The 26,514-nt window shown below is 37.4% G+C and overlaps 1 protein-coding gene across 1 annotated transcript in view; it reads left to right on the forward strand.

The window, feature by feature from the left end:
- Nucleotides 1-334: 334 nt before the first annotated feature.
- The window catches only part of LOC117419948 (plakophilin-2-like), a 33,314-nt gene continuing 7,134 nt past the window's right edge, over nt 335-26,514 (forward strand). Inside the window, exons 1-10 of the mRNA XM_034033361.3 lie at nt 335-865; nt 9,284-9,375; nt 14,206-14,924; nt 15,239-15,377; nt 16,265-16,472; nt 22,087-22,264; nt 23,355-23,472; nt 24,347-24,508; nt 24,649-24,825; nt 25,977-26,130. Of these exons, the coding sequence (XP_033889252.1) occupies nt 655-865; nt 9,284-9,375; nt 14,206-14,924; nt 15,239-15,377; nt 16,265-16,472; nt 22,087-22,264; nt 23,355-23,472; nt 24,347-24,508; nt 24,649-24,825; nt 25,977-26,130 (2,158 nt within the window). The 5' untranslated portion in view covers nt 335-654. The remainder of the gene's footprint in view (nt 866-9,283; nt 9,376-14,205; nt 14,925-15,238; nt 15,378-16,264; nt 16,473-22,086; nt 22,265-23,354; nt 23,473-24,346; nt 24,509-24,648; nt 24,826-25,976; nt 26,131-26,514) is intronic.

Genomic DNA, 26,514 nt, shown 5'->3' on the forward strand with positions numbered 1-26,514 from the left:
TACTTTATTAAATACTTAACGTGTCTCGTTTGGATATAAATGATCATATCAGATAATAAATAATTAGGACACCATAACTGGTTATTTGTAACAATAATACAAATTACAATAATAATAATAATAATAATAATAATAATAATAATAATAATAATAACACATACCAAATTATCGTATTCTACCACGTATCTATCTGTATATCACCTAAGGTTTAACTGTGCAGAAACGCATGGTGTGCAGTATACATGAAATAACTACAGCAGGCTAATATAATAATTGCTACAGTAGTAAATATAATCACGCCACCAACGCCTCTTCAGTCACTCTGGTTCTCATCTAAATTCAACTCGCTTCCTCTTTGCGACGTGAATTGTAAAGGTGAGGTTAGGTTAACCTGTTTAGGCTCCACCCAGCCCCACCTCCCCAGCTCTAACGAACTGGTGGGGAGTCGGCTTTCAGAAAAATTGACACTCAGCTAAAAACTCTCTTGGATCTAAACAGCACCGACGATCTAGCAAGGTCTGCTAAATATAAATCGCGGGACAATATTTTTTGGACTTTTGTTGTTGCCTACGGGAAATTGCAAGGGACTTGATTTAAAAACAGTTTGGCCACATTCTTGCGCTGTAAAGTTTGGACTTTCAACTGAATACAAACATGGCAACGACAGAATCTATTTCGGGTAGTTTTATAAAGACGGTCATACCATCGTACGGGCTTCATGTATCTGATGACAGCAGTTTGGCTTTGCCACCTGAGGAAAATATAAAACTATCCAACAGGCAAATGAATGACAAAAGTTTGAGAGTGCAGCAACAAGTACTACAGCTCACACTGGCTAGAAAAGGCAAAAGAGGGACATCAAATGGTAAGTGTTAAGTATTTGTAATGTAAACATTTACATGCTGGTATTTTTTTTGAAAATGAATACAGAAGTAAAAAAAAAAAAAAACATGAATAAACGAGTAAGTAATAGTAATTGTGGAAGATATTTTGTACATATTTTGGAGTTTGTGTTTCAGGTGTTTAAAGGTTTTTTTGTTGCATGATGTGTTTTTGTTTAGCGTTAACTGATTGCAAGCACCTCGCTCGTTGCATGGCTTGTCAACAATAATTGCACACCTTTTGTCAACTGTTATAACTCACCAGAGTGCAAAATAATACAGCAAAATTGTAATAGAAGTGGCCGTACCGGAGTAATATTTGTGTCTACTACTAGCAAATGGGGAACCTTTTAACTTCGTAGATCAAAATGTTAACTGTGCTTTCCGCACACAGATCTTTTTCGAACTAATCTCCTGTTTTCAATAATGGCACGCAAATATCCAGTTATTTTTTTGTTCTGACATTTGTATTTAGCTGTATTATTTTCGAATGGTGCCCGTTTAATAGAAATGTACTAGTAATAACAACAGGTTACACACCTTCGCCTATGACAACCCCCTGCCTGTGGGAACCGCCGTTCGCCACATTGGTGTTAAAAATGGACGCAGGTACCCCGGAATGCACTTGAAAGCCTGTTGCCTGGTGAACAAGTCCGAGGGCGGACTTGAGGCTGGCAGCGGAGAGTGTAGCGTGCACGGGGGTAGGGATCATGGCTGGTAGGTGACGCAAATATGAAGACATAAGCCCGATACCCTCTCCTGCAAGGGAGCCTGGCTTTGTACAGCGGAATCGGTGCTATGATTCAAAGTTTGATTACATGATGATGTTAAATACAATATCTAAATTATAATCCTAAAGGTCTAAGGGATTCCAAACTTGTAGCAATAAATTAATTTATGCATAATCGTCCCTGTGCATTTGTCAGCCAGAAATTGATACTGTTATTTAAGACTGAACTATCCTCTCGCCACCTACCAGTTGGTCCCTCCAGGGCAGACTTGAAGCATGAGCATAAGCAAGGAACCTACATTACCACTGCCTGTTCTATTCCTGCACTGTGGTTGCTTAAATGTCTTTGTATTACACATGCAAAACTTCACAGAATCCCTGGTGCGTGTCCTTTTATGTATGGTGTAGCTTTTTAAAATGGATTTCAACACAGCAATCCAGGTACCCTCATACTTCTGCAGTTAGAGACACAGCAGTGTGGGAAAACCTGGCATACCCTTGTGTCATGTGCTCCTTGGACACATGGTGGCTGTTTCCAGTGCAGCCATGCCTTTCCTTGGCTACTTTAATTATAGAAACATTCTGTAGTTTAAGAATTGTGCATTTAAGCCAGACACTTCAAATCATCTTTTAAATAATCTACAGCGAAATGGATTGGACTGGGAGTAAAACATAAAATATATACAGTATCTAAAATCATTATCATAGTGACAAACTATGATGTACAAGTTTTGGCAATTACACAATATAAATTGTGTTAAGCAATGTGTAAATTATTGTAATTGACCCACAAAGGATATAAAACCAATGTGACCTGATGACTAACTCATAAACTTGCAGGCTTCCAGGCACAAACTAATTCCAATTGAAAATATACAAACCTATGGCTATTTGTTTATTTCTAGTGAATGGTCAAGCAGCCACATTTGCAATTGCCCAGATTGATTGATAGGGTTTCAGACGGTTGCTAAACATGTGGGAATAGTTATAGAAATGGTGGTTTTGGAGACTGGATCAGTGTCAGTTGAGTTTAGCTTTAGGGCACAGTGCTCTGTTTAGAAGACATATAATATCGGTTTAGCAACCTGTGTACCTGATACAACAGCCTGGTGTGTAGAGTAATCTTTTAGATTGTGATGATAGTGGTCTGCCTTTTTGAGGGGTAACTTGTTTAAGCTCTGTGGTTAAACCTATGAACCTTGATAAACTTAATATCGACGAGTGTTTTCAGAATTGTTTTATTACTGTGTTTTATTTTTCTGGTCTCTTTTGTGCCTGCTAAAATCATTTCCTGGTCAGGAGATAACGTGTCCTTGTCTGGCGCTTCCCAAAATAAAAGCCGGTCTTGGTAAACATGCCGTTGCGTAGCCAACACATTGTTTATTTTGAATGTGTGACCTCGGAAAGCCCACTGCAAATTTCTCTTTTAGCTGTTCGAAATGTTTGTCAACTTGGCTTTGTCATGTTTTTTTAACCCTTCTATTAGTTACTTTATTTTGGTAAATAAAGACAGCCTTGCTCTTTGAAACAAACAAACAAACAAGATCAATATTTATTTTATATAGCGCCTTTCATAGTGGACCACCATCACAAAGCGCTTTACAAGATAGTGAGGAACAATGCATAATACATTAAATACAGGGCATAGTGCATTAAATACAAAAAAAAAAAACAATGCAAACACATTAAATATAGGTATAATACATTAAATAAAAGGCTAGGATGTGAATTCTAAACATTGTGGATGCGTATGTCAAGCAGAATCATACAGAGAAGATGGAGTAAAAAACCTGAAATAGCAATTTAGACAACAGCTAATAAAATATACCAGGCTTAGAGAGCATTAAAAGCAATAGACAACAAAGTAGGTCTTGAGAGTTGATTTGAAGCGAGCAAGGAGCTCTCTTCAGACCTTACACATTCACTAATAATACTTTTCTACTGTTATATTAGAATAAACACCAATATAGAATCCTATAATACTCAGACAAATAGAATACATTAAGAAATTCTGAATAGTGTGTTAATTTGTTTAATATTTCTGCTGACGTTATACCTTTAAAATACAGTACAGTCACTACAATATGTGTTGCAGTTTCACAAATGTTCAATTTCTATCCCAAAGATCAGCCTGCTTCCAGTAGTGGTGACAGTCTTGGGTCAGTTTCTGCTGTCAGTGAGTCTGTCAGAGCCACCACAGGTGTGGGTGACAGTCTTTTAAATGGCTGATGATACCTGCAAAAAACTTAAAGCATGTTAGCTGGGCTCCCATCTCTACATTCTCATTTCCATCATCAGTGGGAAGACTTCAAATAAATTAAGCTGTTTCTATTAAAGAAACATCTATCTCTGCCATATACACCTTTCACTTAAAAGGTGCTTGCACCTTTTACAAGGGAAGACAGGTTTTATGTTAATTCCTGACAGCGTGCCTGACTAAACATTCAGTTCTGTGGTGGAAGAAATTCAAGCATGAATAATCGGTGTATATTAAATCGGCTAAAATAACAAAAACTGCAGATCGCCGATTGTGTTTCGTTTCCTTATATCAGTGCCATGACGATAGGCTACAAGTAATTTTCACTATCAATATATCGTTCTCCAAAAAAGCCGATGCATCGATTCATCGACATTATGAAAGGGTTAAAAAGTGCCGTAATTGCTAGTAATGCCTTCAAAACTATTAAGCATATTAAATTGATTACATCAGTTTATGCATATAGTAATTAAATATATAACTTTTCATGTACCTTATTCGGTTGGATTTTGTACCATTTGGGGGTAAAAATAATAAAAAAACACACCCCATAACCAGTCAGAGTAACAACCAATTAAAGACAAAAAATGAATTACAAATAAAAAAAAAAGAAGATAGGGCCTATCACTTACAGACGTGCTCAAATTTGTTGGTACCCTTACAGCTCCTTGAAATAATGCTTCATTCCTCCTGAAAAGTGATGAAATTAAAAGCTATTTTATCGTGTATACTTGCATGCCTTTGGTATGTCATAGAATAAAGCAAAGAAGCTGTGAAAAGAGATTAATTATTGCTTATTCTACAAAGATATTCTAAAATGGCCTGGACACATTTGTTGGTACCCCTTAGAAAAGATAATAAATAATTGGATTATAGTGATATTTCAAACTAATTAGTTTCTTTAATTAGTATCACACATGTCTCCTATCTTGTAATCAGTCATTCAGCCTATTTAAATGGAGAAAAGTAGTCACTGTGCTGTTTGGTATCATTGTGTGCACCACACTGAACATGGACCAGAGAAAGCAAAGGAGAGAGTTGTCTGAGGAGATCAGAAAGAAAATAATAGACAAGCATGGTAAAGGTAAAGGCTACAAGACCGTCTCCAAGCAGCTTGATGTTCCTGTGATAACAGTTGCAAATATTATTAAGAAGTTTAAGGTCCATGGAACTGTAGCCAACCTCCCTGGGCGCGGCCGCAAGAGGAAAATCGACCCCAGATTGAAGGAAGGATGCGAATGGTAGAAAAAAACCCAAGGATAACTGCCAAAGAGATACAAGCTGAACTCCAAGGTGAAGGTACGTCAGTTTCTGATCGCACCATCCGTTGCTTTTTGAGCGAAAGTGGGCTCCATGGAAGAAGACCCAGCAGGACTCCACTTTTGACAGAAAAACATAAAAAAGCCAGACTGGAATTTGCTAAAATGCATATTGACAAGCCATAATCCTTCTGGGAGAATGTCCTTTGGACAGATGTGTCAAAACTGGAGCTTTTTGGCAAGTCACATCAGCTCTATGTTCACAGACGAAAAAATGAAGCTTTCAAAGAAAAGAACACCATGCCTACAGTGAAACATGGAGGAGGCTCGGATATGTTTTGGGGCTGCTTTGCTGCGCCTGGCATCTGCATCTGTGCAGGGCACAATGAAATCTCAAGACTATCAAGGCATTCTGGAGCGAAACGTACTGCCCAGTGTCAGAAAGCTCTGTCTCAGTCGCAGGTCATGGGTCCTCCAACAGGATAATGACCCAAAACACACAGCTAAAAGCACCCAAGAATGGATAAGAACAAAACATTGGACTATTCTGAAGTGGCCTTCTATGAGTCCTGATCTGAATCCTATCGAACATCTATGGAAAGAGCTGAAACTTGCAGTCTGGAGAAGGCACCCATCAAACCTGAGACAGCTGGAGCAGTTTGCTCAGGAAGACTGGGCCAAACTACCTGTTAACAGGTGCAGAAGTCTCATTGAGAGCTACAGAAAACGTTTGATTGCAGTGATTGCCTCTAAAGGTTGTGCAACAAAATATTAGGTTAGCGGTCCCATCATTTTTGTCCATGCCATTTTCATTTGTTTTCTTATTTACAATATTATGTTGAATAAAAAATCAAAAGCAAAGTCTGATTTCTATTAAATATGAAATAAACAATGGTGGATGCCAATTACTTTTGTCAGTTTCAAGATATTTCAGAGAAAATTGTGCATTCTTCGTTTTTTGTGGAGGGGTACCAACAAATTTGAGCACGTCTGTATGTACAGCAGTTTAGTAATAAGTGTTGTCCATGTCTTGTATTTGAATTGTGTTAAGGAACATGAGTGTCCACATTTCGTTTAAATTTAATCGATGTCTGACACTTGCTTACAATCTGCCCAGCATTACTGAATACCCGCTCACTAGGGACCCACGTTGCCGGGATGCTTCATACTCCTAACCAAAGATACAACTTTTGGAACAGTCTTCGTTGTTTTTCTTATTTTTTTTACTCAGGGGTAGTTCAAATGAATAAATGCAGATTTAGTTTGAAGTTTTGTACGGTGTTATCTCCAGAGGTAACGTTTAAGCATAATTCTGCATTACATACGCAGGAATTTAATAAAACGCAAAAAAATAACTGCGTTTCTGAAACGCTGATGTAAAAGACCACATTTCTTCCCTATCCAATAATTGATTATATTACAAAGTAGTCTTATGCAATGCAACATGTAAAAATGTTTCCACTGCGCCCTGCATTCTCTCTCTCTCTCTCTCTCTCTCTCTCTCTGTCTCTCTCTCTCTCTCTCTCTCTCTCTCTCTCTCTCTCTCTCTCTAAAAAAAACAAATTATAAAAAATAGCCTCGGGGGTCTCAGTATCCCATATAGCACTGTGCACGTCCCTGGGATTAGCATGACTATGTAAACTGTATCAGAGCATCTTACCTGTGAGTCGCAACCAAGAATTTGTACAAGTAAGACACATGCTCAAAAATCATGGTTTTAAGATCATGGATGAGACTTGCAGGGTTTTGTATTGAGAACTATTCCGACAACTTTCCAGCTTTTGCAAAACTTGCAGCAATTGCAGTTATGATACCTGTATCGTGTGTACCAGCAGAACAGGGTTTTAGCTGTCAGAACAGAGTGCAGACCCGTGAACACTCTCGTTTACGTGAGGATCATCTAAAACATGACAATTTCAATGGAAGCTCCTGAGAATTGAGACTTTGATTTGGAAAGAGCACCAGTCATTTTTGACTTGGGTGCTAAAATGAAAATTTAAAGAATTTTTAAACAGCAAAACTGTAAATAGTTATGATGTTGATAGCTACCTGCAGAGACATTGGTATGAGTATACTGTAAAAATGTTGGCTATATTGGATCACAGTAAATGAGACAAAAAAGTGTACATAACAATATAATAGTCTATGGGGGGGGGGGGGCATATATTATAATCAAAACTATCGATTTGAACATTTATGTTTGTTTATTTTCTCTGAAACAATATATATATATATATATTACACACTACTGGTCAAAAGTTTTAGAACACCTACGCAGTTTAATGTCTCAATGTACTCTGAAATTAAAGCATAGAACAAATAAACAATTGGAGATAAAAAATAAATCATGGAATCGTTTTGTTTAACAAAATTTAATCTAAATTTTTGACTCAAAGTAGCCACCTTTTGCAGATATAACAGCCGAACACACTCGTGGCATTCTTTCTACAATGGAAATCAAATATTGTTCGGAAAGTTCTTCCCAACACTGTTGCAGAAGTTCCCACAAATGTGTTGCACTTGTAGGTTGCTTTGCTTTCACCCTTCTGTCCAGTTCATCCCAAACCAGCTCGATGGGGTTTAAGTCAGGAGACTGTGCTGGCCATTCCATGATTTGAAGCCTACCGTCTTGTTCTTTTCTTCTGAGGTAGTTCTGACATAGCCTGGAGGTATGTTTTGGGTCATTATCTTGCTGTAGGATGAACCCCTGACCAACTAGGCGTATACCAGAGGGTATTGCATGGCGCTGCAAAATGCTGTGGTAGCAGTTTTGGTTCAGGGTGCCACTCACTCTGTGCAAGTCACCGACTCTGGATCCAGCAAAAGAGCCCCAGACCATCACGCTTCCTCCTCCATGTTTGACAGTTGGTGTCACACACCGAGGAACCATCCTTTCGCCTACTCGACGGCGTACAAAAACCCTGCGTGATGAACCGAAGATTTCAAATTTTGATTCATCGGTCCATAAGACCTTCTTCCAGTCTTCAGTAGTCCACTGGCGGTGCTTCATGGCCCAGGCAAGCCTCTTTTTCTTATTTTGCCATCTTAGCAATGGCTTTCTTACTGCCACTCGACCTGTCAAACCTGCAGCTCGAAGTCTTCTCTTCACAGTTGAAACTGAGACTTGCTTACTTCGACCAGTGTTAAGCTGTGCTTGAAGCTGTTGTCCTGTGAGCCGCCTATCACGCAAGCTGGTGACTCTCAGAAACATGTCTTCTGATTCTGTTGTGGCTTTGGGTCTGCCAGACCTCTTCCTGTCAGAGTTTCCTCCAGTTTCCAAGTGCCTTTTGATGGTGTAGGTAACTGTACTCACTGACACCTTGGCTTTCTTTGCAATTTCTCTAAAGGAAAGACCTACACTTTTAAGGGTTATAATGGTCTGTCTTCCTTTGTTAATTGCCTTTTTCTCGCCATTATGAGAGCAATACCTGCAGTACAATACTGTCCAAATAATGCTTAAGAGGGTGTAGTAACACAGTCTGTTCCAACACTGCTTTTATACAGACAGAAGGTTTGTAAGTAATCAACAAAAGTTGGGACACCTGTAGGAATTGTTAGCATCAACTTTCAAGGCTTAATTTACTTCCATTGCTGCAGAACAGCTGTAAGTTGTTAACCCATTACTTGTTCCCTGAAAAAGGCCTTTTTGTATAACTCTGAAATGTACATTATTTTTCAGTTTTTGTAACCTAAACTTTTTTTTTTTTTTTTTAACCTCTGGCAGTTTACCGCTTACCTTTGTACCATTTCAGGTTATTCACTGGACTTGAACTGCTTAAATTTCAATAAAAACTGGAAAAATGGGGGTGTTCTAAAACTTTTGACCGGTAGTGTGTGTGTATATATATATATATATATATATATATATATATATATATATATGTATCATCTTGTCTACTTGATTTTCAGCAATGTGCTCCCAGGCAGTTGGGAAGACTAGGTAGAGTAATGTAATGGACTAGTTGAAAGTATTTCACATGGCTCAAATAGAGTTTATAGGCCATTGCCTACCTTTCTATGAAGCGTCATGAAAAGGCCTGCCAAGTAAATATTTTATTTTTGTTTTAATTCATGCAGTTCTGCAGACTGCTTGTCTTTGTTTTATTTTCATATAATATTATATAATATATGTATGTGATAATGTGTGTTTTTGCAGGTAGTTTGCACCGGTCCAGCAGCATCCCAGAACATGTTTTCAGATATGACTCGATGAGCACAGTCCGTCAGGAGCCCTACAGTGAAAGCAAGGTGAGGGAAGAAGCTGCAGTCTAGCCCAATACTGAATTGACATACTACTGATTGATTGGGTTAAGACGATACAGTATCAAAAAAAAAAAAAAAAAAAATCAAATCCACATTGTTTTCTGCATGAAATTATGTTTTCTTAAAGCGTTTTTCTAGTTAAAAGGGCCCCTTAGTCCAGTGGTGCGCAAACATTTTAAATCCTGCCCCCTTTTTTAAAATACAATTTGTCGCGCCCCCCCACCCCAATATAAAAACGTTAGATCTCAACTTTGTATTTTAACAGGTGTTTTTTTTCAAGATTTCATCTAAATCGCGTATTTTTTCCTGAATCACAAAAAGCCCAGATTTAGCTAAATACATGTGTGTATCAAATTCAGCGTTTGAAATCAGTCTATTTAAATATTTTATTTACACTTGGCAAGTCAATTTAGCTAACATTTCTAATAAATAAATCAGTGAAAAAATACACGAATAAAAAGGGACACGAATAAAAAACAACGATGTAGCTAGTTATGAAAAGAAAAAAAAGTCCTTTTGTGGAGACTAAATATAATAAATAACACAAAAGAGCATGGGAACACCACACACTAAAAAAAGGAAAGTGTTTGGGGAATACCACCGGCTTGTTAAAGAGCTAACGTGATCATTATTATTATTGGTCAACATTATTAAAACAAAGAAGCGTCGTTTTACAGAAATACGAAACCAGTGTGTGCTGCTCCCCGTCTCTTTGACTAAAATTAAGGTGAAATAGAGAGAGAGACTTACCATCAATTTCCAATTGTTCTGCTATTTGACATGTGGCGTTCTTTTTATTGTCTTTTTAACCACAGACACTGGCATCATAAAGAACATTATAATTTTTTACTTTAATTAAATTCTCATTGATGTCGATTTTTTTTTTCTGTGGTAATGTCTGCGTGAGCAAGACACTGAGTCACTACCTTTGACCTTATTTCTGATTGGTCCATTGCGATGCGAACAGCGTGTAGCAAAATACAAATAAAACAAATGTATTTCTATATTTGCTTGCTTCATTCGCACCGCTTGCGTTGTGCATTACTCCATTTAAATAAATAGTTTTAATTATTTTTGAATTGGCATTGTATGTTGCAGAGCTGCGCTAACACTCCGACTTTTAAGAATGTGTTTGTTAACATTTATGTATGTTTTTAAAAAAACAGAAACAAAAAAAAAAAACACAGAACTGACCCTTTAATCAGTCATGCCCCCCTTAGTGACTCTCCACGCCCCCCCAGTTTGCGCACCACTGCCTTAGTCTCAGTAACGTGCAGGGAGGTCAGTTGTTGCGTAGGCACTGGCCAGTCTCACACCCCAATTTACAGAGATTCGATTGGCAGGCTTATAGAGAGCAAAATTATAATTATGCACGGTTGGGAACGAGACGGTTGTTATTGACGCAGCTCAACGAAAACCCCGATGTAATTACACGATTCAACCGACAGATGGCACTGAATTTCAATACCTACTTTATTATTATCTGATCTCAATGTCAAATCGATGGATATTATTGTCCACAAAAGAATGTATTGTAAAGCGTACACACTGATTTAATTCATACTATTAGTGTTTTTATATAAATGCCCAAATCTACAGTTTTAACCTGTTACTGTTCTTTAAACATTTGCTGACCAATACCCGACAATTAAAATGAAAATAAATACTTGCACTTACATATCTACTTGTATATGAAGTCCATCCCTCTACTTCCGGACATCATTGTAGAATTGCTCTCTCTTGGCCTGAAGTTTTAAAAGTCTCTCCTTTTCAATGGAAATAAGCACCAGGGGTGAGAGCGGCCGGATCGGTCCGATTCAGAGTGTGGGTTTTGATCCGTTTAAGTGGACATAACGTTTTTCATTTTCGGATCGGTTGATGTTAGACTTGCTAGCATAGCTTGGTTGGTTTGCTAAAGAGCGGTAACTCAAGGACACGCCCCCAAAGACACTGAAGGTCTGTGCCTTTCCAACAGTTGTTCCCACAGCATTTCTTCCGCAAGAACGCATGCGTCGATATTAACTGTGCAATGGAATTAGTGGTCAGGTGACACAGTTAAGGCAGCGATGCGCTGTGCTTTTTTTCTCACTCATTGCCGAGACTATAAGGTTGGAACGCACTTGTGCGACTGAGTAGAGCGGCTTATGTTCAAGTTCAGTGGTAGGGAAAGGCAGAGCGCATCGCTGCCTCTCGTCTTTTCATCGAATTTTGTATATTACCAAAAAAAAAAAAAATGCACTATGCGTTGTGACAACGAAAGGTTATGAAGTCATACACAATTTTTATATATATAAATATATATATATAAATAATATATATTATATAATTTGCTAGATTCTCACTAGGTAGGCAGTGCCTACCCTGACCGCACGTCACTGCTTAGTCTATGTTTTGATGTATAAATTTAGTGATAAAATACACAGTATGTATTAAGTAATAACTAATACCCAATTTACACTACATAAATATTAAACGTGTTGAAAACATAATTGTGAATTACGTGAATGGCAATCATAGTTTCATTGAAAATACTGGATCTGTATTATGATTAGAAGGATACCTGTCTTCCTGTAATCCTAATCCCAAAGTGTATTTACATATGCAAATCTAGTACACATGACATTGTGAGAATAGGATGATATGTATTTTATTACATTCTACAGACTACAGAGCATTTATAAACTGAACTTCCTTGTAGTTTTGAAAAAACAAATGGTACTAAGTAATTAACCACTTTGGTAATCCAATAGATTTTTAATTTGTGTAATATGCAGGTTATGGTACTTTTACATTTGTTTTTGATATCAAAATATAGCCAGTTGCTCTTTTATAAATAATGCATTTATTATGCAACCCTTATGGTCTATTAATGTTAAAGTCAAGGTTGTAAGGTTTATAATAGGCTTTTTATAATCCCCTCTTCAGAATGGCATTAAAATCATTTTGAGTATGTGAGAATAGAATGTGAACACTCAGAATCCACTTTCTGCCTCCTTCAGAATTTTATCTGGACACACACTGTTAAAATGTTGCACAGAGATGTTTTCTGCAATAGCAGACATGCAATTGTGTGACTGATTGGCTTAAAAACACATGTCTGTCTTTGCTGGCCCAAAAAAAAAAAAAAATCCACTGTCAATGTTTTTAATGAAACATGCTTTGCCTTGCAATACAATATTTTAATGATTCAATCTTGCATTATAATTGTAAATGCATTTACAAACTGATCTTGTGTCTCATGGTTGGAGAGGGGTGAATAGAATGTTTGATTGGAATGTTGGCATAGAACAACAGCTTGGCTGCCTGTGCAGTGGGTGATAAAGAGCGGTGTACTCAATGACTTATTTTTAAACATTAATCATTATGGTGCTTTAGAACAGTTTTAGTAATAAGATTTAGACTTCCGCCACTATCTGACAGTAATATGCTCCGTTTCTTCTCTAGCCAGATTGTCTGTCTAGTTTGCTTATCATCGGTTACTTTTTTTGTGAACTTTGCAAGCAAGTTGTTTACCATTATAAAATGTTAATATTTGAGAAGTCAATCACAATTACTTCTACAAAAAAATTAAGTAAATAAATCAAATGACTTATGTATGAGCTCTCGGTCTACTGTATAGTTAAAAAAAAAAAAAAAAAAAAAAAAAAGTCATAATTCTAGAACTTCATATGCTTTTTTTTTTTTTTTTTTGGAGTTAAAAAAGGACAACCATAACGGTGGTACTTTGGACAAAGACCCTGTCCACACTACATAACCGATCTCAAGAACCACTCAAAAATGAATTAATCCAGCTCAAAATGTCCACGCTAAAAGTACTGTTTCATGTTTAGTCGGGCTTAATGCATACAAAAAATATTAAAGTAATTTGGTTACAGTTCCTAACAGTGCAATGGACTGTGGGACTTAATACGATAGTATCCCACCGTGGATGGTCTGTTTACAAGCCCGCATTCTCCAAATAGTTTATCTTGTAACAATTGTAAGTCGCCCTGGATAAGGGCGCCTGCTTAGAAATAAATAATAATAATAATAATAATAATAATAATAATAATAAGCTTCCAAATATGGAGCCCATGCTCATGGAAGACCTAGCGTTGCTTTGCATGAACATAATGGGTTTGTTTATTGAAAACACAAGATATCAGCGATGGAGAAACAGCAACGTTTTCGCCATAGGTAAGCTTTGCATAGGCTCCGTCAACATGCCATAAATATGACCACGGCGCTCCACGATCCACCATTTTACAACAAAAGCCTAAAAGTGGTACAGCAGTATTGATAGTCGTTCTCAACTCTTTCAGACAACTGTATTTAATGTCAACGCGCCAAAACATATCAGAAAGCATTTTGGGATATTGGAGGATGCACAAAAGATGTAGTTTGGTATTACAGCATCCACATTTCTGACAAACCGCACTACCTGATGCGATCTAATTTAGAACCGGCCTCGAGACAGGTGTAAATCATTTTGTGTCTTAATTACCAACACAGGCAGTGTATTTGGCAAAGTAAGCAACACATTTCGCTCAGTTGTTACATTGATTTGATTCAATTTCCCCAGACTCTAATCTTTAAAAAAGGATGTTGCAAGCTGTGAAAATGTCTAGCATGGTAGCCAAGGTTGCCATAGCAGTCAGATTCAGCAACTATCAAATTTAATTATATAAGCAGCTTCATTTAAATTGCTTTTGGAAGCAATGTATACCACTGTCAAATACAACTATGCATTCAGTTGAGCTTAGAGTCTGTAGAGTTCATCTCTATTCTATTTTAATCTTTTTTTTGTGCTTTTTTTTCCTAAACATATTTTTACAGTTTTATAATACTTTGAGCTATGAGAATGGGTATGGCACCCCAAGGAAGTCTTTCTCTGGAACGTATGTGAGGAGTGAGAATGTGAAGCGCCCATCAATGCGGCTCGAGGTTTCACCAGTGTCAAGCCCCGAGATGCCCCGATCCCGAGCCCAAACAAGCTACAATTACGAAATGTTTCACAAGGGGCTTCACACCCTGCCTGCGGCCCAAACTCCCATTAACCAGGGATTCCGTAGGGAGAGCATGAAATCCACCGGTATGCCTACTAGCTATGCCCATTCGGAAATCTTAAATTTCAATATGTATAACACATCTGGTCGGGGCCGTTACTACAGCAACAGACGTCAGCAGGTCTGGAACCAAGGCCGATCAGATGACGCTGTCTTTTTGGATAACCTCCCCTCCAGCCCCAACACCATACAGTTCCAGCGGCCTGGAACAAGCCAAAGCTTGACCAACATCCTGGATGCAGGCAGGTCAGCAGCCGCCATGGGGCAGACTCAAGTCCAGATGCAGAACCGCAATTTAAGCATGGGTAGAGAATCTCAGAAATACAGCTGGCACCACATGGCACGTGCATCCCAGCCTCCTTCTGTGTGCAGCGTGCAAATAGATGGCAACAGCAGGCAGTCAATGAGGGGTATGACGGTAGCTGTATTGTCAAATGGAGGAGCTACTGAACGCCAGACGCAAGCAAGTTTTTCTGGAGCACAAACTGAGTAGGTTTACTTTTTGTTTGTATTTTTTGGTTTGTTTGCCTTTGTTATTTGTTATGCATGCATGCAAGTATTAAAACTAGTTAAATCATTACTAGATAATCACTAAGGGTGTTTGGATAGGGACAGGTTATTGGTTACACTGTGGTGTACCTGATGCATTTAGATTTTAGACATTCATAAAATGATACGGTAAAACAATTAAATACGGGAAAAAAAAAATTCCAGATTCTGCAGTCACGCTAAAATCCTGCCTCGTAGTGATGTATTGCACAGAGCTCCACACAAAGGCAATTTTTTTGCTTTCTTTCTCACAGAGCCGCTAAGGGGGAGGCAGTTGAGATGACTCTAGACAAGGCCATTTCCTACCTGACTACCAGCAACTCGGAATGGCAGGTCACTGCTGCAACCTTCATTCAACATCAGTGCTTTGTAAACGTAGACTCAAAGAGAATGGTAAGCCAAACAATTATATTATTTCTCTATTTCCTGTAGCGAATGCCCTTGGGCTTTTAAATTGCCTTTAAACTGTTAAAGTTCTATTTTGAAGGCACATTTCCATCTCTGAATAAATGAACTATAACTGTATAAGAAACTGTCAAAAAACTGCAGAGAACAATCATTTGAACTATTTCTACCTTCAAGTTTCTGTCCCATAGACTGAAAGAGCACAACTCTGATCCTCAAGGGCCCTTCCATCCCAGGTTTTTTAGGCATCTTTAAAAAATGAACTGCTAAAGACCTAGTTTAGATGGTTAATTTGGTTCAATTAAGTAAATTTAGGGACTTAGATAGATAAATAAAAATGTACAGCACAGGATACTTGTTCAAATTAGCCATTAGAGGAAAGATAACCAACCTCCTTAAACATTTCACCCCAAACTTGTTGACCTCTCAGTTTTCCTTCTGGATCAAGTTCCATTTTGAACCTTCCAGATTGAATTACATATTTTAAATATTGCCATAATATTAGGTATAATTTCATTAACTTATAAAGGGGGACCACTGTATTAAGGCACCCATTTATAGTGCAGAACAGGTTATAAGGCGGTGCAGTCATGGCCTCCCATTTGCCCCATAATGCCAGTAAACGAACACTAGTAGTCTCGTTGTAAGGCGGAACACAAACAGCACGGTCTCAACTATGGCTCCCGACTACAGCGTTATAAAAGGGGAGCACTGTAATACAATTGTAAGTTTAGAAACCTCTACTCTAAATTAGAGGGCCTTGCAGATGTAACCTAGGAGCCTGGTTATTTTGTCCAGTGGTTAAGGCGCTCTCTTACAATGTGTAGTCACTGGCTCCTGCCCTTCCTCCTGTTCATATCAGCACCTTTTAACAGGTGTACTTCATGCATGGGATTCCCAAACTGATCAAGGCTCTGGAGATTGATAATGTCGAGCTTCAGCGTGCAGCCAGCGGAGCTCTTCGCAACATTGTCTTCGAGGACAGCGACAACAAGATGGAGGTGAAGGATCAGAATGGCATTCCTGTTGTGCTGAGACTCCTCAAACAAACCAGGGATGTGGAGACCAAAAAACAGCTCACTGGTAAGTGGTGCAACCTGTCTGATCAATATGATTCTAATAACATACAGACCTGAGAAACAAGGGTTTCATTTCATTGCAGAAAAAGCATTGCTGTTTTCTGATTCATAAGAAATGAGAGAGACTGGGGTCTATTTAAAGTAAACAAATGTTTCAGCTAGTGCCGCATCTAGTGCTCTACTACACTGAAGAAATCACTAGCCAAAATATTTCTAGGCTCCTGCGTATTGCATTCTACTGCAAAGCTGGTCCTTCTTAACTACAGTACCCTTTCTGTTTGTTTACCTGGAGGAATCTGATTCTCTTTAAAGTTATCCAGAGTCATTTGATCAATCAACAAGTGTCACAACGTTGTTCAAATAAATGGTGGGAGTCGAGTTGTGGTTTGCTGCAGCAGAGGGTGCCCAAAGGATAACGTCTATGCATACAAGGGTGCATGAATCAAAATGTTTGTTAAATGTAAACGTCATCTGTACAATGCATTCTGTTCTGTCTTCATTTTACCTATTTCAATACTGTTATATATCCCATATGGAACAAACATATTTAATAAGAGATGTATGATACTTCTATTTCCCCCCCATCATTATTGAATTAAATAGAATATAATATATTAAAGATATTTTATACATTTAATACACCAAAATTGGCCCCTTTTCTAGATTTGAAAAATACATGCTAGTAAATATGTTTTATGTATTTAAAATATTTAAATGTATAATGTTAAAAATATAAAAGTAAATGTATTGGAAAATATAAAATGCATAAGAAATGCATTATATGTACTTGTGTATGGCACATAAAATATTGTAGACAAGCAGGGCACGAACAATCACCTTTATAGATTAAAGGAAGCAACTCAGCTCTTTTCATAACACCAGAGCAGTGTTGCCAACTCCACCAAGCAGGAAGTCACTAGAGAAACCTCACAAAGTCGCTAGATGTCACGATTTAGAAATTCTAAAGTCACCAAAAAATGTTGCTGGACAATTTAAATTATTCCAGATAGTAAATCTCAAGAAGTCACTAGACGTTGCTATTTAGAGACCTTTATAAAAGAGGAGAGTTGTGTTTTTAAAAACCACTCGCCATGCTCCATAAGTTCTTTGAGAAATTACATCTCTTAATATCATCTCACAAACCCGCTTATTGTCACGTTTTGTGCAGCCTGTCAAATGTTGTGTGGCCGGGCTTTACTAAGTAAACACAGGATATAATTACATTTCCAACGCAACTAACAACCAATAATCATCTCAGCCGATAAACTGACATTTTGTGATGCCTGTCAGTTGCTGCGTGAACGGTCTTAACGGGCTACAGTTCAGTTACAAAACACCAACGTCACCAAATGAAGGGTAACGCCTAATTGATAGCTCTCATCAGTCAACAATTCATGCCTTTTTTTAAGTAATGACACAAACCGTTTCGTTCCAGTTGATGATACAGTATTGAAACACTGCTCTTTGGTTTAATTCACAGTTAGTTTTCTTTCTCGCACTCAATTTGCTGTCATTGGCAGACGTGAAACCTGGTTTATATAAATCATGACCCGCTTTAGATCACGGATTATGGCTGCGCAGCAATCATGATATAAAGCGGGTTCTTCTTAATACATATCAATCGCTCAATATCTAAATATGCATAATGTCCTCGCCCCAGCCCCTTTAAAAGTGGATCTGTGAATCTCATTGCAGACAGTGCAGCTTTGCAGTAACTGCAATAGGCTTGGTCGAGTTGCCTTCCACAGGTTTTATCCAACCCTTAAATTGCTGAGACTGACACTCTCAGAATCACATCAGGGCGCATTAACATTGTGTAGACGTGATCAAGCCGCCGTGGCGTTCAACAGACTGCACTACTTCAGGACGGGAGAAGTGTGGTGTATTTTGCTGCGACTGATGTTGTGATGATACAATTTAGCGACTATCTGAAAATCACTGTTGTCAGCAGTGAAAGTCGCTTTGAGCCCCTCGCTAAACCGGAGATGTTTGTCCAACGTAAGGAGGTGTCGGGTTTAAAAATAATGAAATAATTTACAGTTCTTAATGTATTTTAAATATAAATCATTGCGCTGAAATAACACCAATGTGTTTTGGGTAGGCTACACATTACCTTATGTAAAAAGGTAAATCTGTACAGTAGGCCTATACAGTACAGTAGTAAAATCAAATACCTAGCACACTTTAGCCTACTAGTAACAATCATGCTGCTGCTTTGTACAATGCAAATACAAGATTTAGTTTTAAAATACATTTTAGGGTTTTTTTATTTTAATTGTAGCCTAGACAATTAACACAATAGATCATGGTCCTATACAGATGCTCAGAATGAGCTGGAGGGGTTAGTAGCACATGTGTTCAGTCTATTGCTCCCAACATGCTGGGAAAACCAGAAACATAGAAATGTGTTTAAGTCTTGTAAGTACACCCTGCCTTTAGTGAAAATGCAGCAATTGTGTGATAGTGTCAAAAACATTGAGCACAACTGGCAAAAGCAGACTGGGAAATAACAGCAACTGTTTAAAACATGCTTTCAAAAGTTCTCAAATTGATGCAATTGTAAGTGTCAATTGTCAGCAGCTTTACTACATCTCATTATAATATTTTTAAACCCTCATTTGCATAATCTCTGCCCCCTTTTTGCAAATTTATGCAGGAACACCCATAATTACATATTCATCTAAGGTTGAACCACAAAGAAAAAACTGCTGCTGCAAAGCATTCCCTAAAAAGTCAATAACAGCATTGCACATGTTTAGTACATTTCACCCTAGACTTCTGACTCATTTGCTACTATTGTGACAGGCGCAACACTACCTCTACCCCTAAATGTCTTCTGACTATCTCTGTATTTCTTTAAGTGGATATTCTTGTGGTGTGGCTGGATTGTTTAAATGCATCCCTGATGAGATGGTAAATTCCTTACTGCTTAGGTGCCTGTGTCCAAGGTCAAATGTCATGTCAAGCCATGAACTTTGACTGTGCAGTCTTCATTAATGATATGTGTGTGTTCTGCTCAGACAGATTTAGAAGTATTGGAATTTGGAATTTTATATATTGAAAGATATTACTTAAAGGTTCATTTGCCCCATTTGAAACAGACCCAGACACAGAAACTGAAGTGTTAAACTCTTTCAAGCTGTTTTATTAACAGAAAAAATAAATAAATAATAAATAAATAAAAGAAATATATATAAATAAATAAAACAACAACCTAAAAAAAACCTAACTCTCACATGGAGTATTAACTAAACTTTTTACTTCACAGTTCTAACCAAACCATTTACCAATTTAAAATAAATAAATAAATAAATAAATAAAACTATTAGCACACACAAAAAAAGTTTCCACACTACCTTTTTCGTAGGAACCACACCTGTATCTCCACAATGACAACCTCTTGCCTTCTCACAGACTGCATAGAACTAACCTTTAGTCCTGTTTAAGTACGTGCCTGCTACTTACAGGAAGGTGATACTAATGAATTAAAAAACTAACTACACCTGTGGCTGTGCAAACACAGCCACACACACATGTATCTGGCAGGGACAGAAATTAACCCTATCCCTGCTAACACCCAACACATTTCATTTCATTATATATATATATATATATATATATATATATATATATATATATATATATATATATATATATATATATATATATATATATATATATATATATATATATATTGAAGCTGGTAAAAACCAAATTAAACTACAATTTAGCTTTATTGTTTATGTTCCTTTTTGAGTTTACATAACACAAGAAGTAATGCTCTTCAAAATATTCACATTTACTGCAGTGTAGCTACACTGTATGTCCACCTTTGTTACATATTTTTATACTTACAGCAAAAAAAAAAAAAAGTATTATCTATGTTAATGTATGCAGTTACAGCATAACAGTCACACAGGTGTCTGTTTTGTGCATGTAGTAAAATGGTAAGTACAGTGTAACTCCAAATATTTGATGTACCTGTGTTTTGAAGTGTATCCAGATAATTAGGAATACTAATTAAGGGTGCAGGAATCTTAAGTGTAAAACAAAAATGTTTTCCTGCCTCTTTTACTTCATGGAGTTTCTATAGTTTCGAAATTGAGAATCCCAGTTTCAACCTCTAATTCACCAACTTCTCACCTTTTAACTATCAACAGCTCAGTGATATACAAAAGACTGCTGACAATTTACACACAGAAAGGATTTGAAGATAAAGGGCTTTGCCTCAGTATAATTTATATCCTGGGATCCCTTTGGGGCCATTAAAAGACAAAGCTTTGTTCCCAGGAGTAACCAGGGGGCCTGCAACTTTTCCCACTGACACAGGAATGTAGCTGTGAGAGTGAACAGTTCCTCACAGGAATGATAACACTGCACTATTGAACTGAGTAATCCTCTGTTTACAGATTAAGTTTATCTTAAATGCCCTACACCACACATGGCAGCTTCAGCAAAAAGCCCCTGACTACCCCCTTTCACCTCCTTACCTCATCCATTATCAAGGTTACCAGATTGTGAGCAAAACTACTTTATTCAGTTGGCGTTCTACTAGATTAGACTTTATTTAGAAAAAAGTGTTTATTTTATTTGTTACGTTACTGTGGGTATTACCCAGATGGTCTGGGATGTAAAATAGGAGTGTATCATTGAAGTATGTCAGTAACATGGCTGTTATTACCGTATCATTAAAAAGCATGACCTGCATCAATGTTATGTAAAAATGAAAGCGGTATATGGACAAACAGACCCTCTTGTAGCCCCAATTTTATTGCTGTCAATAACCTGTGCCAAAAAATGTCCTTGCCAAACTTAATCACAATTGGATAAGCAGTTCTCTTGGTATACTAAAAGTGTGACAAATGGACAGAAAGACAGCTGCCTCCATATATCCCCAGTTCTTATGCTCTCAGAAACTCATACTTGGCTTTTGCCCAGTGGCAGGTTTGCACCACTGCATACTAATCGTGTTTTTTGATCCTGCCATTGTCTTTTCTTGGTCTTTCTTCAATGCTGTTAGTACTAGCCTGTTGTGAACCTCAATTTTCTTCAACCAAAAATAAGCTTTTTTTAATTGGTCTTGCAGGTCTAAAATACTATTTTTAATAAATAAAAAAAAAGCTACTTGCAAAGTTAAAGCATATAACACTTGAGCACTACAGCATATGTTGTCCGTCACAGGCAGTTCTAATGTAGTTTAGATACTAATCAGTAGCTGCTCACTTATGTGTTCTGTCACTTTTTTGTAGCCAGATTTTATCCTAAACATGTGTAATTCATAAGGTGTTGAAGAGAAAATGATGATGAAATGCATGGTTTAATTTCAGTTGATCACTCAAGGTTTATCTACGCCTGCGCTAAACGTGTCTAGCTTTCCAATTCCTCGAAGCAGGAATTGTAATACCAAATAAGAGTGAGCACAAAAAGAGGACTAGGCTGGTTTCTAATAAAGGGGGTTTATTAGAATTATTTTATTATTATTGTTTTATGTATATAAAAAAGGCCTAAAACATAAATGAATCAGTAAACCTAAGAGGTATTTTAGTAAGCCCATGGATTTGAGGTACTTGGACATTTTAAATGTATGTCACTCATTTGGCTTGTTTGGATTTTCTCAGGTTTGCTCTGGAACCTGTCCTCTATTGACAGTCTAAAAGATATACTCATCAGGGAGGCTCTCCAGCCGGTCACAGACACTGTCGTTGTTCCCTGCTCTGGGTGGTCAGACGGAGACTATCCAAAGGGGGATCTGCTATCAGATCCAGATCTCTTCTACAACGCTACCGGCTGTCTGCGGTAAGTTCCTGTAGTCCCGATAGCAACATTTCAGTGGCTGTTACAATCACTCAGTTAGTCACATTCCACTAAAGAACAATTCAAAAATTCAATGGTGTATTGTGGGAAAATGTAGTGATCAGTATATAACTTTTATTTTACACTCCCAACAAGTTGTAATAGTATAATACTGTATGTGAAAATTATATTATTAGAATATGACTACAGAATATATCCTGACAAACAGTTTTTTGTATCATAAAAATATACCTACTGTGGTTATATTGCTGTATTTTCTGATAATGAATATGCAGTTAGCAGACTCTGATAACATCTCAAAAGGGCAATGTTTTAAAATAAAAACTAATACTGGTGAGTCATTGCATATCACCGGCAACATATACACTTATTATAATAATATATTCCAAATAAAATAATATATTACTGTCCAAAAACAAAATGTTGCTTTTTTTGCTTGTTTTTTTGCTGTGGTTATTCAACATTTAAAATTTAAGAGTGTCAACCTTCTTGAGGCCATTTAAAGCAATGAGCAATATTTATTCTATGTTCTCAGATTTGCCTTCAGACCTGTATCCAACAGAAAGGTGTCTTTGGTTGATCTTGTCTGAACTGTTTATCTGTAGGACAACTTGGCAGAAAGCCCAATTATCACACAAAGCTTTATCTGCAGGTGTGGTTGCGAAACAACATGTGAAATGGAAAGAATGTCTTTAATATTTAATGAGCAGCTTTTAGTTCAGTCCCCCGTCTCAGTTCTTGGAACCAAGATTATTTATGTATTTATTTATTTATTTAATGCATTTATTTTAAATTATAGACGTTTTTCCTGATGTGTAACTATTTAAAAATAGGTTTTATTTTAGTGAAACTGGATAGGTAATTTCTCCTTGAATTAACAAGTGTTTTGCACAATTGTGGTTTAAGATTTTGGCTTGATCTGACTCCTAATTACCTTTAAGTGCCTAAAATGACATGGTCACTTTTTTATATTATATTTTGCACATGGTAAATCTTAAATGGTTGTGCTGAAATTGAATAGCTCTGCTGTATTTTACCATGTCGTGAAGCGTATACTTTTTTTCACCGTCAGAAACATGAGTTCAGCTGGCTTAGAGGGACGAAGAGCTATGAGGGAATGTGAATCTTTGATTGACTCGCTTGTGCATTATGTTCGGGGTACCATTGCTGACTATAAAGCAGATGATAAGGTAACATATTTCAGTTTCATTTAAAATCATTTTTGGCTAAGAGGCTCCCGAGTGGCGCATCCGGTAAAGGCACTCCGCATGGAGTGCAGGATGCGCCCTATAGCCTGGATGTCACCGGTTCGAGCCGACCGTGGACAGGAGCTCCCAGGGTGCGGTGCACAATTGGCCGAGCGACACCCTGGGGGGGAGGGCTTAGGTTGGCCAGGGTGTCCTCAGCTCACCGCGCACCAGCGACACCTACAGGCTGGCCGGGCGCCTGCGGGCTTGCCTGTAAGCTGCCCAGAGCTGCGTTGTCCTCCGATGCTGTAGCTCTGAGGTGGCTTCATGGTGGGTCTGCAGTGTGAAAAGAAGCGGTTGGCTGATGGCGCACACTTCGGAGGACAGCATGTGTTTGTCTTCGCCCTCCCTAAAAATAATTGGTTACTCTAAATTGGGAGAAAAAAATTGGCGACTACTAAATTAAAAAAAAAGAAGGATTTTTGGCTAGAGTGTTGTTTAATTTACATCAGTGAAGCGGCTCAGGGTTATTGAAATGTAGTACATGGTTTCATTATTAATTTAAAGGTTTATTTTACAATATATAGACCAGCTTCAATGGAATAGTGAGTTGAGAATAAACAGCTATTTGTTTATTGTGCCCTTAATGATGTGAAACCAAATGCATCGCAGATAGATTTGCAATTTTTTATATCGCTACAGACATCATTACAAGGATTAAAATACATGTTTGTTTTAAATAAAGCCATGCCTTAAGGTTCTTGGCACACACCTGTGCATGTACAACACAGACCTTTTGATAGGGATGCAAAAACAAATGAATAAACAGTAGCTTTCTCTTTCATTCTCATCTGCTTGTTTAATATTCTTTTTTCAGGCTACAGAGAACTGTGTTTGTATCCTTCACAACGTTTCCTACCAGCTGGAATCCGAGCTGCCTGGAAGATACTGCAAGGATCTCGCTGGCTCAAGGCGGGACGTCTCTCCACAAGGCAAAACACCAGGCTGCTTTGCCACTCAAAGCAGGAAGATCAAACAGGTTGGTTATTACAGGACTTTTCTAAATTCACTCAAACCTGCTTATCAAATGATGTTAAGTGGACCATCTAAAATAATATCCAATTACAGATTAATAGCCTAAACACTGATAATGATTTTTTGGTTTTGTTTTGTATTTAGAAAGATGACCACAGGGTCCCTTTTCCAGAAGAAAAGAGTAACCCACATGGTGTGGAGTGGCTGTGGAGCCCAATCATTGTGAGAATGTACCTCTCTCTAATAGCTAAGAGCACCAGAAATTACACCCAGGAGGCTTCAATGGGAGCTCTCCAGAATCTCACTGCTGGAAATGGGGTGGTAAGTAAATTAGTTCCAAGCATAAACTCAAACTTTAAAAGTTTCTTCTGAACTGTTGCCTAGTGTAATATATTTTCCATAGCTCCAGATATAAAAGCTAAGCTAGAAGAATTAAAAATAAAGGGGTTTATTTTCTAATTTACCACATATAAAGTACTACTTCAAAAAATGAAAACAACTATAATAAAATAAGCATTTCAAAAGAAACTAGTGTGTAAACAGGTGTAAACGGGTATATGTACATATCAAACTGTAAAAACGAAATTATTTTTTAAATTTAAAACAAGTGACGTATGTTTTCTCTCGCGTGTGCCACTCGATGCAGCAACCTGCTGCTTTGCAGCTTTCTGATCGAAATGTTTCTGCCGAAGCGCTGTGGCTAGCTTCAAGATGAAATCTCTCCTGATATTTTCCCCGGTGCATTTGTTGTACAAAACGAAGGAATTGATGGCTGCCAGGTCCAGTAGAGATAACAACAAGCTTGCAAATAAAAAAAGTTCTAGTGTTAAAACACTTTGGATTGCCTCAATCTGAATACACACAGATTAAAACACTTTGGATTACCTTAATCTGAATACACACATATTAAAACACTTTGGATTACCTTAATCTGAATACACACACAGATTAAAACACTTTTGATTAACCACATCTGAATACACACAGATTAAAACACTTTGGATTACCTCAATCTGAATACGCACACAGATTAAAACACTTTGGATTACCTCAATCTGAATACACACATATTAAAACACTTTGGATTACCTCAATCTGAATACACACACAGATTAAAACACTTTGGATTACTTCAATCTGAATACACATACAGATTAAAACACTTTGGATTACTTCAATCTGAATACACACACAGATTAAAACACTTTGGATTACTTCAATCTGAATACACACACAGATTAAAACACTTTGGATTACTTCAATCTGAATACACACACCGACTTTCTGATCGACTTCTACCAAAAACATGTTGTATATATTTTTAAATATATTTGCTAATGCTAAATGTTTTTAAAATCAAAAGAAGTTATGCAAGCAAAACGTTCAAGTAATGCTGATCAAGACAATGAAATGTCAGTCTTGCCTCATTTTCTGCAATGTACCATTTGTGGTGTATCATTTATTTTATGCAGATATCATTCTCGATTGCACAGACCATTGTGCAAAGGGAAAATGGTCTCCAGCACATTAGAAGGATGCTTCATTTGAGTGAACCTGGAGTGAAGAAGACAGCTAGCTCCCTGCTGAGGAACATGTCACGCTATCCTGAGCTGCATAAGCAGATGGGTAATTTATTACAGTGCTTATTAAACTTCATGAACAAAACATGAAATGCTAGTTGACCCCATGTTCAGATGATATATGTTGCAAAAAAATTCTGGAATCCTTTACTGCTACACACCCCTAATACAATGGTTATAAAGATGGTGTTATCTTTACAACCACTGCAAACAATTGTTAAAGCAAACGTTGGTATGGGAAATGCAGGGGAATTTACATGTCAATGTGTGTTTTGTGCTTCTTCCTTTTGATATATGTGATTAATCATTTGCTAGGCTAGTTTATTGCAGTATAAATGGTCATGGGTTTCATCGCTTCGTTACATGCTTTCACTTTCAATTCTTATGTTGACAGTTTATTGATTTTGACCTTGTAACATTTTACTCTGGG

Source organism: Acipenser ruthenus, chromosome 14, assembly GCF_902713425.1.
Source record: "Acipenser ruthenus chromosome 14, fAciRut3.2 maternal haplotype, whole genome shotgun sequence".
NCBI classification, from domain to species: domain Eukaryota; kingdom Metazoa; phylum Chordata; class Actinopteri; order Acipenseriformes; family Acipenseridae; genus Acipenser; species Acipenser ruthenus.